General features: G+C 39.7%; 1 protein-coding gene across 1 annotated transcript; it reads left to right on the top strand.

The window, feature by feature from the left end:
* The first annotated feature begins 4,871 nt into the window (after window positions 1-4,871).
* sbk3 (SH3 domain binding kinase family, member 3) lies at window positions 4,872-8,271 on the top strand. The gene is made up of 4 exons (XM_078251836.1): window positions 4,872-4,889; window positions 5,914-6,061; window positions 6,586-6,788; window positions 7,391-8,271. Exons 1-4 carry the CDS (start codon window positions 4,872-4,874, stop codon window positions 8,159-8,161), a joined length of 1,140 nt encoding a protein of 379 aa, XP_078107962.1. The 3' UTR covers window positions 8,162-8,271.
* Window positions 8,272-14,771: the final 6,500 nt, after the last annotated feature.

Here is a 14,771-nt window from a genome sequence, read left to right as displayed (position 1 = left end):
TAAGACCAATCTAGAATCCAAAATCACTCTCTTAACTTCATTAATAAGTTATGTAATGTAATGCATGACACTGTGTGTGGTAATGTAATAGCACACTTTGTCCACAAAGAGGCACTGTTGAACTAATTCTAAAATCAAGTAAAACTAGAACAGCTTCCCCCAGAGTCACCTGTCAGCGGATCCATAAATAAAACATAGTGAGCCTTATAGCTTAGAACAACACAGTAACAGCTGGGGTGCATGTGTGTAACAAGTTCCCCTTTTATCTTCCATCTCTTTATCCTTTTTATCTGCTCGTTCTCTCCAGGGAGGAGGGGACTGAAGGAAACACTGCAGCATGACTCAAGCAAATAACTGCAATGCACCATTGTACTGCTTTAGAAACACTAATCTCATGAAGACAAACAGACAAATGCAGATTACAACAAACATAAAAGCTATTTTGACACCGGTTGTTCCACTCTTATGTCACACCTTAGAAACTTTATACATTATTTACTTTATGCTCACTGCCCCTAAACTGTGTTAGAAGCGAGTTTAAGACAACAAGATTTCTTCAAGAACACAAAATCAATGTTTTGTAGTGTAACATCAAATCAAATGTCCAAAGAAAAGTATTCTAATCATTAAGATTATCACTTTGTGGAAGTAAGAGACATTCATTAGTTTGCCCCAAGATGAACTTATGATGCACAAAACAGAATGTTACCAAATGTTACCAATGATTAACAATGATTACCAAATCTAATATGGCAATCAAATCAGGTCAGGGTGATGCTCATAGATCTAGTGTATGAAAAGTTTTACTTTATCTTAAAACTAAAACAACACACACCACATGCTATTCCTTGTCACTCAAATATGTGTTTTTTTGTCATATATGCTATGTTATCTTCGCTGAGGGTGAATGAGAGATTTGGAATTGGTTCTATTTATGTTCTTGCTTTAGGCTGCATCCTAAGATATTTACCTTGATGTTGTTATTTGTATGTAGTCATTTAAACCAATTGTAGTTTGAATTTTTCATAACTTTTCCATAATTTCCAAACTGTTGGTGTTTTAAAGTGCTCCATCCTCTTTTGGAATCTGTTATTTCTGTCATTGCTCCATTCTCACAACACATACCAAGAAAATATGTGACCTGTATAACTAGTACTAATATATTTAATTATTGACAAACAAACAAAAAGAGAAGAAAATTATTGCAGTATTCTCTCAGTTAATATATCATGCGTGTTGTACTTCAGTATACTGCAAAAGTTGAAAGAGAAGACCATCTCATTTGTCGTGTAAGCATAAGCAATTTCCTTTTTTAGTAGTCAAAAGCACTCAAAAATATATAGGTGTAACCAAATAGCAAAGATGTACATTATGTACTGTCAGCATAGCTGTCGTGAGTGTGTGCTCTTGTTCATGTGTGCAAGGCCATCAAAGAAATCCACATTCATGTAGTATATGACTGTGCATAGTGTGTGCATAGTATAGTGCTGTTTTATGTAAAGCATTTTAAATTGCCTTGTTGTTGAAATGTGCTATATAAAAAAAGATGCCTTGCCCTGCCAAGTATCTACACTTTGCTTGTGTGTGTAGTTGTGAATGGAAGTGTCACTCTCTTGGCATCAAAGTTGTGTTATGGTGGTGTAGAGGTTGTCACAGCAGGGAACAAAGGACCCTGTGGTGCAAGCACAAACATGGAAGTATATGTTGATCATGGCCAGCCTCATGACCACAGCAGTGGTAGTAACCTGAGCAGGGGCCAGCCGTTGTGATAGCAGCCAGTGTTTGTGTTACATAATGTGCAGCCTTTGAGCCAGTGGCATGTAGTATGTAGTACCAAGGAAATCAATCTGAGTGGACAAAAGGAGGAGGAGGGTGTTGAGGCCATAAGGGCTGGAGAAGAAAGAATCAGAATGGGAAACAGAGCTGGCATGTAGACAGCAAAGTACAGAACAAAGGTGTTTTGCAAGACAAGGTTTCAGGCCTTAATATGCACTTGGGAAGAGAAAAAGCAAAATGTTTTTTAGTGACAAGAGAGTGGAAGATGAGGAGAAAAGTTTGTCTGATGATGATAGAAAATAACAGATGAAAACCTTGAAGATGTTCTTCACTGTGAACTCAAGAGCTAGAGGATGGAGTCATGAGGAAATGAAATTAACATTATCATGCCTATTGCAGTTAGATAAAAAATAAAGGGCAGCACAGGAACAAAGGACAGTAATATTGGACAATAAAGTGGAATTCTTAGGTGTACTCTGTAATCCCAGTAACATTCAGGGATCACGGTTCCAGTTTACTGGCCTATTCCGATCATTCCAGCATACCTGTTGATTAAAAGAGGGATCCTACACTGTAGGAGGAATTCCTGACTCAGACTGACTGAGAGGGTGAGAAAGAGCGAAAGACATAGGAGGAGCAGAAAGATGAGGAGGGTGTATTTGGATTTGCAGAAAGTAAGTGACAGCTGAGGAGAGTGGAGCAATGGGTTAAAGTGGTCAGGCTGACTGACAGATTAAAAACGGTGGGATATTAACACTGTTGTGTAGTGGGAGAGAGGGGGGGGGGGGAACAGGAGAGAGAGAGAGGTTTGAAATGCCTTCACGCATATCTGCCAGCAAAACAGGAGAGAGGCAGAGAGAGGGAGAGAGAGAGAGAGAGAGAGCTGGCACAAGAGTAGGAAAAGGGAGGGAAAGAGTTCAATGTGTGTGTCTCCTGGGGAGAAGCACATAGTAAATAACCAGGTCTCCAGTAAACATCTATGAACCTTCTCTATAAAGCTGCTGTGCTACTGCATGGACCCACGGATCAAAGCAGACATATCAGCTTCAATTCCAGTTTAATTATCAGTCTAGCGGAGGGGATACCATTGAGCTCCAGCACAGAACAGTAGCTAGTTGCAGTGGCAGCAGCTTGCCAGGAGTTAAGTCTTTAGATGCTGAAAAGAGCCGAGACAAAGTGAGCAGAGATCAACCAACTAAACAGAAAATGACAGTAAGTATTGCACTTTATTCCTGTGAGGAATCCAGCTGTGAAATGTTACATGCACATTTAAATTGCAAGTGTTATTTATAAAATCATCACATTGTGCTGCAAAAAACAAACAGTCAATGGTAACAAAAATATGAATTAATACAATTATTTCCTGTGTGTGCCAGCGATTGGGGATTTTAAGTATCATACTACAATCGTGTTTTGTAGCTATATGATGAGATGACATGCAGAAATGGCATAACAGCATTGACGGCTTTTTATTGCAAAATTACTATGAGGCTGCAAAGGTTTGATAGACAACGTTGTTGAGAGGATTTTTAGCCTGTAATGTTGAGCACTTACTGGACTTCAAATGTGTTAATGATGTTAGCTCATGCACAGCCCCGTTCAAAATCTCAGCTCACTTGTTGTTGCATTATGCCAAGGGCCAATAACTATGGGGTTTTGATAAATAATCACCCCGGTTCACAAGGACATGGCAAATATCAGGATGCTCCTGGTGCAACAAATGTTTTAGACGCATCTTTGATGAATAATGTATCAGAGCCACTAAATCTCAAGAATTCTGACCTGGATAAAACTCAGCTGCAAGCTCAAAACGTCATAAAATATATTCATTTCATTTCTGGTATGAGGGGAATGAACAGCAGCTATAGAATGTAATAATGCGATAACCCTGACATGTGTTAACAACTCTGTGAATGAAACCTAACTGAGATTTGAATTTAGGAATGTAGCACTGTGCTTTGAGTTCAAAACCGTGAGGACAAATAGACATAAATAAGGCTCTAAAGAGAAGATGGCCCCAAGCTCTCAAGCTTCTCAATTTATTTATATATATTATATTTTATATATGTTATATTCTATGCCTATATTTCAACTCCTGCACTATTTTATGCCTTAGATTCCCATTTTTCATTGTCTGTGCTTCTTTTTATACATGTTTAAATGAGCATTGTTGGAGAGAGCCTGAGATCTAAGATTTTTATTGCCAACATCTTCTGCTCTGTAATTGTGCATATGAAAATAAAGAATTTGAAATGTAGAAAATATATCTTTCTTTTTTCCCATGTTACCAGTTATATTAATGTGTACATAAGTTGATACATTACTATTTACCACAAGGTTTCCTATAGAGACCTCATTTTTCGAAAATTGTCTCAAATGCAGCGTTTTATCAGCATGTGAGTCTAAATGTCTGTAAAATTGACGTTCTGGAGATACAAAATGAAGCTTAGGTGCACAAATAGAGCTGCATCAATCTATACACCATTGATCTTAAAGCAGCCCATCTTCTGCTCTGATTGAAATAGAACTGTCTTGGCAACATCTGTGCCAAGCAGCACTCTCAGACTGGTTGAAACCTGCAGTCTTATTTTTGGCTGCACATCAGATCCATTTTGCAGTAACTCATAACTGAGATCCAGGTTTAAGCTGCTGTCAACAAAAAACTGTCAAAAGTGTCATATATCACCATCAGAGATTAATTGGTGATTGGAAAATTTCAATGATCAAAATTAGGCTTATTAGCTCAATCCAAACCAGAAAACGTTATTGATATTAGTGCAGTAACCACCAAAAATTTACATTTGTTTGCAGGGACATAACAGGTGTAATTGAATCCAAATCAAAAGCAGTTGACCATTAAGATCAGTTACGCAACATGTAAAACATATATTATTGCTTTATCTTTTGTGTTAAGCTGTGTGTGGTAACTGTTCACAGCCTTACTACTTTGCTGGGGTATGTTACTTAAAAGGAAGTCATCATGGATGTGAATGATAGTGGAAACTGAGTGACAGTGCCAAATGTCCTGATCGCCCTGATAAGACATCATGCTGATGACATCTGAAGTTTATTCCGTCTATAGGACAAAGCGGATCATGCCAGATCTGCAGAAAGTGATAACATATTACTATTTGTTCCACAGATCTCTGACAGATGCATGATGGGCAGTGGTGGAATGTAACAAATACATTTACTCAAGTACTGTACTTTTGCAATTTTAAGGTATTTTATTTTACTTTACTTTACTTGAGTATTTCGGTGTATTTCTATAAATTTATACTTTGACTCCACTACATTTCAGAAGGAAATATTGTACTTTTTACTCCACATTTATTTGATAACTTTAGTTACTTTGCAGATTTAGATTATTAATACAAAATATAAATCAATTAATAAATTATGATGTATTACTATAGATTAAGATACCCGGCAGTATATAAAGTAGTTCAAATTAGCTCCACCGTTACCAGCAGCAACATTATTGATGCTTACACATTAATGCTGTTAATAATTATAATCCAATAATATAATTTACAATATTCTGAAATGGGCCATTCTGTATGAATACTTTTACTTTTGGTATTTTAAGTATATTTCGATCCTAATACTTGTGTACTTTTTACTTTTACTTAAGTAAGCTTTTGAATGAAGGACTTCTACTTGTAGCAAAGTATATCTACACAGTGGTATTGCTACTTTTCCTTTTTTTTTTTTAAACATCTGAGTACTTATTCGACCACTGATACAGATGGTTCTTACTCTGAATGGGAGCATGCAAGCAAAGAAATTAAAGAACTAAGAAATTAAAGAAAAAAAACAACAAACCGTATTAGTGGTAAAGCAACTAATGAGATATATGAGATTTAAAGTTGCAAGGTCCTCGTTACGCAACGAGCCATGTAGCGGGTTCAGACTTCATTCTGTGAAGTCATCTTTCATCAACATCAACACATGCCAGTCAAGCTGTGGATCTTCTTTCATTTTGATGCCACTGAACCAATCATCATCTGTAGGCATCATGCTATGACACTAAATATGGATTTGTGTGTGTGTGTGTGTGTGTGTGTGTGTGTGTGTGTGTGTGTGTGTGTGTGTGTGTGTGTGTGTGTGTGTGTGTGTGTGTGTGTTCATTCCCAGGCTGCAGCAGCTCAGGAACTTGACGAGCGATGTTTCCTGTCGGCGCAGTCCATGCCCAGTCTGAAGGTATCCGAACACTTCCAGGTGGTAAAGCTCCTGGGAGAGGGATCCTACGGAAAGGTCATGTTAGCTGTGCACAGAAAGAGAGGTTAGTGCTCAAGACTTAAGGTTAAAGGTCATGACCATTTCAATTCAATCAGTCTGCAAGAGTGTATGAAATTGCCATTCAAATTTCCTAATTTTTATATATTAAATTAAGAGTTTTGATTATGCTTTTAAACTCATTCTGCCCAATCTGAAATGGGTGAAATGCTAAATCTCTACTGCAGCACATTTACCTCATGCTCATGTTTCTTACTAATTAAGAAATGACACATGTTGTGCAGGGTCAGCGCTGCAGTAACGTGAGGACAGATCTGTCTTTTGATGGTGTTCACTTAACCTTTTGTGCTTCTGTTGCTGTGATAGAGTGCTTTGGGACATTCTCTGAGATAGGGTTGCTGCAACTGGGGTGTAGCTGTGTAACAGAGTCGCCCCAAAGGGGAAGTTATATTTGTTCACAGTGTCAATGATGGACAAACTTGCATTCCATCAACGATGACAGATTTTTGACTAAAGCTGATTAGAGGTTGAAGTATTCAACAAATAATGTCTTTGCTTCGTCTCCTTCAGGAACCCCAATGGCTCTGAAGTTCTTCCCTCGTCAGTCTACCTCGCTCACCTCTTTCCTGCGTGAATACAATCTCTCCCTTTCTTACTGCACCCATCCTTCTCTGACACGGGCCATTGGCATCTTCTTTTCCACACCGTCCTACTATGTCTTTGCCCAGCAAGCTGGTCTATATGGTGATCTCTACAATGTCATAGTGTCAGAGGTCAGTGCCGTTATCGCCCTGCATGGTATTTTCAGCCTAACATACTTTTTCTTGTAAAATAAAGAAAAGAGAGTGTTTCAGCAGAACAAAAGTGTGCATGAATGTTTGGTTGGGTTGCAACCCCTACATATACATCCTACTAATTTACATCCATCCATTAGCTATACCCATTTATCAAAAGGCTCAGAAGTATCATACTTTATGTCTGCAGTGTGGCTTTCTCGTGAAGACGTCGTGGAAAATGTAAGTGCTGACCCTGCTCTTTTGAGCTCTCATTTCTGTCAGCGAAAACGTGAGACGTGCTTGATAAAGGCTTCCAGCTCTCCCTCGTCTGTGTTTGTGTCACTGCCAGTAACATAATAGACCACTGATAAGAATAAGGGCACCCTGCTCTCATGGCAGTACATGAAGTAAAGCATGGCTTTCCAAGAGTGTCACCAACCATTTTGGTGACGCAGATTATGTTTGTCTTTGCGCCAACGGTGTTCTAATCAGACCTCACCTCATTTTCATCTGTCATCTAACATGTAATGCTGCAATAAGCTATAGAAAGTATGTTTTCTGTTGTTGAGGCACTGATCCAGACAGTTTTTCTGTTTCAGGTCGGGGTGGATGAAGAGTGTGTCCAGAGATTGATGTCCCAGCTGAGTGGGGCCGTTACACATCTCCACTCCCTGGGCTTTGTCCACCGCGACATCAAACCTGAGAATATCTTCCTGTGTGACAGTTCCTGTCGCTGGGTCAAACTTGGGGACTTTGGCCTCGCCCGGGCCATCGGCTCCACTGTTCGCGCCGTCTGGTACGAGTCTCCCTTCTGCACTCCTGAGGTGGAACCTGCCAAGGAGGCTCAGAAGGAGTGGGATGGGACCGAGGAGGAGATGGAAGACATTTGGATAACAGTGGAACCCTGTATTGACAGCTGGGCCCTCGGTATACTCGTCTATTGCCTCTTGACTAGCTGCTTCCCCTGGGAGGAGAGCACCCACGATGACCGCGGCTATCGTAGATTCAAGGAGTGGTTTGATCGTGAGGCTGAAAAGGAGGAGAAGATGAGGGATGGTGAGTGGAGAGGTGAGGAGGAAATAGACAGTTACACAATCATGAAGGAGAGCCAGAGGGACAACCCTCCTCCCTCACAGTTTGAGAGCCTCAGCCCACTAGTGATGACTCTTTTTAAGGAGCTTCTCCACCCTGTGCCCAAACACAGAGGGAGCCCAGAGGAGATCCTGAGCTACCTGGGAGGGCCGTGGCTGACAGAGACAGAGATTGAGGAGAAGAGGAAGGCAGAGGAGGCAGAGAGGGAGGCCAGAAAAATAAGAGAGGGAGGAGGTGTAGAAGAAGAGCTATTAAGGGAAGGAAGAGGGGAGAGATAAGTTTTATCTTTATAAAATTGTTTCATGATGGGTTTTAATGAATATAACGTGTTTGAAAAACATTGCTACAATGTATTTTTGTGTATGATTATCGATTTAAACAAATACAAATGTATGTTCTATAAGGTGCTATATTTTCATATATTTTTTTATAAATATCCTTATTAAAGTTACCACTTCAATTGTTGTATATATTCCAGTGTGTGTTTATATGTGTATGTATGTGTGTCTTAATGAAATAAGTCTATAAATATATAGATAGTGTGATGTTGATGAAACTACAAGCTGCATTGTAGTGCCTTTAAAAATCTGTATCGCAATTGTTGTAAAATAAACTCCTTGGATTTAACTTCTCATGAGATACAGTTCATGAGTTACACATACAGTGTCACATGATGAAGTCATGTCAATTTAGATGGTGCACACTTACAAATGTGTCTACTTGCGTACTTCATGGTTTACATACAATCCTAAATCTGGAGTTGAGCCTCTGAAAACACCAAAACACTGCACTGTAAGGATAACTTGTCTGCTATTATTGTCACTTTAAGCCCCCACCCAAGCTGACCTCAGGGTCCCTGATCTTTATAGACTACAATAGAAGTGTTTCTGAAGACAGAAGGGGATCAGGAGTTATTTAATCTTTCAAAGCTGAAAAAATCATAATCCTGAAAATAAAAATAAATGTAATAATGTAACAATAAATTAAGTGAACCTAATATAGAATTTACTAATGCCAAGCCATACACATTGTCTTGAAAAGTCCGAAATAAATCGGACATATTAGGTTGGTGTATGTCCTCCTCCAACATTACCTGCATTGTTCTTTGATCAACACTTCCAGAGGATGCAGCCCAGAAACATTTATCAATGACTTACAAACTGCCCTTTACTGATTATGTAGCAACATGTATAGCTATAAACCAGACAACCACTTTTTAAAACAGTTTAACTTCTTAGTGATGTGTAAATAAGGAAATAAAGAATTCATTATTTTTAAATAATCACTGACAACTTATAATACCTTTATAAGAGACTAGGTACTCATGTACCTATGAAAAGCAGGGCCATCTTTGACGTGGTGAAGCAACAGGTGCTGCAGAACAGACGAAGCACATCTAAAATTGGACTGAACAATACAGCTGACAGTGATACCAGCGTGATCTTCTTCCAAGTTTACATGATGCAAACCTCGGGTATACTACACTACCTCCAGCAGGAGAGATGTGATGTTTATTCACATTGAAGCTAAAAGACCTTTATTATAGTATATTATACTTGGATACATGATTGACGTGTTGACAGTAGAACAAACCTCACGTGAAATCTGCTCACACTACAGTTTGACCTCGGTGCTGTTTGTGGAGACAGTTGCCCTACATTGTCACACGGGACAATTACTGGTTGAAAAATCACCGGGATTCCTGTTGCATTGCCGCCAAAAGAATGCGCTGGTATTGCTTATAGCCACTTTGCACACTTGTGCCACTACTGAATCATGCCATGATGTTACAGTTTTTGCCTATTGCTTACACACTTTTTGCAGAATTTGGCTCATTATGTCAAAACTCTACACACAAGCCAATCAGATCTAGCACTTGGAGATTAACAACTCACATCTATGCCAAAATGAAACACTGCAATCAAAACTTAACACTCCTTTCTAAAAATGAAATTCTTGCAACAAAACCATACACACAAGCACCATTTGAATTACTCTTTCATATCCAGCAACACACTGATGGGCTTTAAATAAAACACTGCAGTCTTTGTGTGGGGGGAGTTGAAATGGTTATTGGTTGTTGAACCTATCTCGGACCAGAGCAACCCGGTGGAAACTAACATTATCCCAGATGACAAACCTGGGCTGCTCTGGTCTGTCCTGCACAACTGCATGTAGTGCATCTAGAAATGCAATTATCTGTCCTGTATTGTAGGGACCTATAGTGGCATGGTGATGCAGTAACTTGGACACTAATTGCAGCACACAAGGTTATATTTCCCCCTACGCTGCCCAGGGACATTAACAACGGCCCTTTTTCCAACTACGTTACCGACGCCTGATTTTGGCCAGATTGAAGCCTGCCTCATCCACTCATGTGGCAGTTCGGCGGCATCAAAATCCAGAACTTTCTGTAACAGAAAATATTGAATAGTGTTACTGAAAACACATACAGTAACTACAATGTCTATTTTCACATAAGTAGGGGCTGGGTTGGGTCAGTATAGACAAAAACTACAAGCTACAGGCAGGGCAGGTGGCAGCATAAACCCACATTCCCACATCACAATATATAGTATGTAAAGTAAAGTGACACATACCTGCACATAATCATGGCGCAGATCCTTGACCCTGACACTGTTCCTCTCAAATGGCACCCTGTACAGCTGCTTCATTCTGAAGTTATGTTTCTGTAGGACTTAGTGTAGAAATGCTGACCCTGTTGATATTGTTGAATACTTTTCTAGGTCGTCCAACCATTCTGTAGAAAATGCCACCACAAGATGTCATTGGTTAGGTTCTTTTTCACATACCGTACTTTCAAACTGTACACAGTACTGTAACATCACAATGGTATTCCTTTACATATACTTCACAGCACTACCCATTTTTGTATAGTACAGTTAGTACAGTAATACCGTAATATGATACAGAATCATGTGACATATACAGTACGTAGAGTCTGGAGTAGAAACTTGAAGATATTCCTGTTCTCCAGTCGGAATGTCCTTATTATCGATGCTACTGTGTAGCGACTGAGGTTAGGGTGGACTCTTTTCCCAGCCTCCCTCATGGACAGGCCATGATTTACAATTTTTCTTGATTGCTTTGACCTGCTTAAAGAAACTGGGATCCACTCAGTTTTCATCATCACTGTCTCAGCAGAGCAGAAGACACCTCTTGCAAATGTGTTAACCCTTTCTCATTGGATTGACACATTTTCCCCACCCTTTTGCAGAACAGTTAACACGGATGTCATTCAAGCAGTCCATGTGGCCCCATCGTCAAGACAGAAGACACTGAGTATCAATAGTGGCTATTTCTTATACTCTACAGTAATAGATGTTTATAATTTACTGTAATAGATGTATTATGTGTAATATTTACAGTATTTCAGTTTTCAGCCACAGTTTCAAAATAAGAATCAATGGAATCAATAAAATTTGCATCAAAGCATTTCTGATTCTGGATCCAATTCTTTGCAAGAAGGCACATTTGTCAACAAATGTCACTGGCATGAAAGCTACGTACAGTAATAGGCTACAATGACAAGCAATGGTGCACTGATTCACACTGAGTGCTGTATTTTGTATTTTGTTGTCCACTGTGTAATGGTTGATTGGAAGAGCTCATACACTTGTTTGCAAGTTGTGTTGTTTGAAGGCAATTTTGCTTTTGTTGCATATTTTACATGTTTTGGCACAGTCATTTTGACCATGAGTGCCACTGTTTCGGTCTGTGTGTTAACTGTTTTGAAAAATGTGGAGTTTGAGTTGACTGCTGTGTCGAAGCAATCAAGAAAAACTGTAACACATGGTCCACCAGAGTAGCCCTGATGTCATCTGATACAAGTCTCCGCACTGGTCCTTGTCTTTGTCCTCGTCCTCTTCCACGTCCGACTCCTCTCTCTCTCTTTCTCCTCTTACTCTGACTCTCATTGCCTCCATGTTTGCAAAGTTCTCAAAAAGGCTTACCTGAGGCCTATTTGTAATGCTAAGGCTCAGACTGATTGGTGTTCTGTTTTCTGTGTAAGTGTTTTCAGGTGTGTATGTAAGTGCCTACAATTGCCAAATGAGTTTTGCATTTTGAACAGAGTGTTTTCCCAATAACAGGAGATTTCATTTTTGAAAAAAAATGTCTAATGTAAGAAAACGTGTTTCGCAATAAGTGTGTTACAGAATTGCAAACAAAGTGCAAAGTTGACAATGTGTTTAAGCTATGATTACTCTGTGTTTAAGGTATGCTACAAAAGTTTAGGTATTGAGGCTTTGGTCTAAGCATTCATTTTTAGTGTGTAAGCAATGGGCACTGTGGATGAAAAGAATTTAGCAGCATGAAAATAACAAAATACACCTTTAAAATGAACTTATATGGTCATATTAGATGGAGTGTTTACTTCCACTGCAATAATTAAATGTAAAATTTAGAGCTGCAAAGATGAATCAATTAGTTGTCAACTAGGAAATTGATCACCAACTATTTTGATAATCGATTAATTGGATTGAGTCCTTTTTTATGGAAAAAGTCATAATTCTTTGATTCCAGCTTCTTGAATGTTGATATTTTCTAGTTTCTTCACTCCTCTATGACAGTAAACTGAATATATTTGAGTTGTGGACAACACAAGACATTTGAAGATATCATCTTGGGCTTTGGGAAACAATGATCTTTCACAACTAATCGATTATTTGAGAAACTAATCCACACATTAATCGACAATGAAAATAATCGTTAGTTGCAGCCCTAGTAAAATTGCATCACAGGAAATTAACTTTACTTTCACATTACATTGTGCACAATATATCAGTTTGAAGTTGGAGTGTGTCCCTGTTGGTAGCAAGCTGCTAATGTGAAGTGTGGCCGTGTGTTTACGTCAGTAGGGCCTGTGCTAACCCCTGCTAAGGGCCACTCCAGATGGACTTATAAATAGACCCCACACCCATCTATTTACACACTGTGCAAATCATCACCTCCCTCTGACTATCTGTACTCCACAGTCCTTCAAATGCAAAAGTCAGGCTGCCTTGGCGCCTGCAGGCCTGTAACAGCACAATCTGATGGAACACTGTGACTCATCTTACCTGTTAACTCCCTCGTCTCTGCTCTCTTTTTATCCCCAGCCCTCTTGTTGATTACTTTCCACTTGCGTTCCTCCTCTCATGTCACGTAGGCCTTGTGTTTCTCTTTCATCATTGCCATACTTTGTGCAATTGTGGCAGCTGTCTCCTTTTCATTCATTCCCTCCATGTACCTTTCTCATCTCAGGTCACTGGTAACATGAAGAAGAATTACTTCTAATTATTAATTCTTTAGCTGGGTCATAGTAAAGTGTGTTTAATTAAAACACTTGATATCTCCGTTAGTAACGCCTGTTGCTGTAGATACGCTGTAGATACACTGTAGATACGCTGTATTCCGCGAAACAGAGGACACAAGGCTCGTGTGACACTTGTGGGGGGTTAATAGAGGACCACAGACTGACAAATGGAAACACATGGTGCAGACCACAGAGACAATAGAGTGCCAACACAAAGATGCTGATCGAGGTGCAAATCTGCTCGAGGCCCATGAGGACAGATAGCAGAGATGATGAAAACAGGAGAAATAAGGACAGCTAATGCATGCAGTTCCTTACTAAAATCCAACAGCAATGTCAGGGAGATGGAGCTAATTTTACTTTAAGTCGTGTTTGTACTTCTAAGTCACGACAGACCTTCAAACATCTGTCAAGATGGAAGACACACTCGCAAATCTAGAAACCCGAGGACATCGGATTTAGATTTGTAATGTCAGCAAAATTTAGATTTCATGCTACCAGTATCAAATGAAGCTCACCTTGGTACAAAGATTTAAACTTTGTGAAGGCATGGTGTCACAATCTCTGCCTTTAAAGAATCTTCAACTTTTACATGTTATATCTCATATACAGTAAGTTTCCTTGTTTCTGTCTTTAGAAAGAGAGTTTCATGTTCTTTAAATGCTTGTTTCTTAACACAGATTACCACGAGACACATGGACGAAGGATGCGGAGACAACCAGCTGGAAATTGATGTAAGGTGTAACAGATATTTAGACAGATATCTGATAAAAGATGTCACATGTCATGAGAGTGATAAGTGCAAAAGCAGACACCGATATAAGAGCCAGATTGATGGGCAGAGGGGAGCAAGTAAATGGGACTGTGTTGGAATATATATGGCCAAATGTCTGAAATGTATCCCTGTAGTGAACCAAAACACTTAGGTCATCACCCCCCAACTTTCTCTGTCACCTGGCTGCTCTCTGTCAGCTACTTTAAATGCTTAAACGGGATCGAGAGTGATGATACTGATTCACTTGAAGAGCCTCAAATTATCACTTTTGCAGAGTGAGAAGCACTAGATGAGCAACACTGGAGTGTGTGTGTGTGTGTGTGTGTGTGTGTGTGTGTGTGTGTGTGTGTGTGTGTGTGTGTGTGTGTGTGTGTGTGTGTGTGTGTGTGTGTGTGTGTGTGTGTGTGTGTGTGTGTGTGTGTGTGTGTGTGTGTGTGTAAGAGAGAAGTAGAGAGAAGTAGATTGAGAATGGAGTGTTGGGTTGAAATGGAGATCGGCATGCCTCTTGCATTGCCGTATAACTAATAAACAAGTTTAGAGATTATCATGTGTTTACTATCTGGCATGTTTGCCTCTTAACCATTCTGCATTGCTTTCTGAATCCCCAACCACCTGCTCCTTTACTCTCTTTCTTCTCTTTCTGCCTCTCTCAGCTCATGCCAGAGCAGCGTGGGCAGAGTGGCAGGTTGATGTGTTCAAAGGATTGATTGTCCCTCTTGGCTCCTCTCCTCCTCTCTTTTGCTTACATGGTCACCATCTGTCAAGCTGTCATCGGCCTCGCCCGGTTGACCTTGTT

Source organism: Sander vitreus, chromosome 6 (genome assembly GCF_031162955.1).
Source record: "Sander vitreus isolate 19-12246 chromosome 6, sanVit1, whole genome shotgun sequence".
Classification (NCBI taxonomy): Eukaryota; Metazoa; Chordata; class Actinopteri; order Perciformes; family Percidae; genus Sander; species Sander vitreus.
This window is presented reverse-complemented; position numbering and strand designations above follow the sequence as displayed.

What these genes read in the sequence shown, in the direction of transcription:
- sbk3 (XM_078251836.1), top strand. An exon ending in AGCTGTGCACAGAAAGAGAG is followed by an intron (nt 6,062 to 6,585) that starts GTTAGTGCTCAA and finishes CGTCTCCTTCAG; the next exon opens with GAACCCCAATGGCTCTGAAG. An exon ending in ACAATGTCATAGTGTCAGAG is followed by an intron (nt 6,789 to 7,390) that starts GTCAGTGCCGTT and finishes TTTCTGTTTCAG; the next exon opens with GTCGGGGTGGATGAAGAGTG.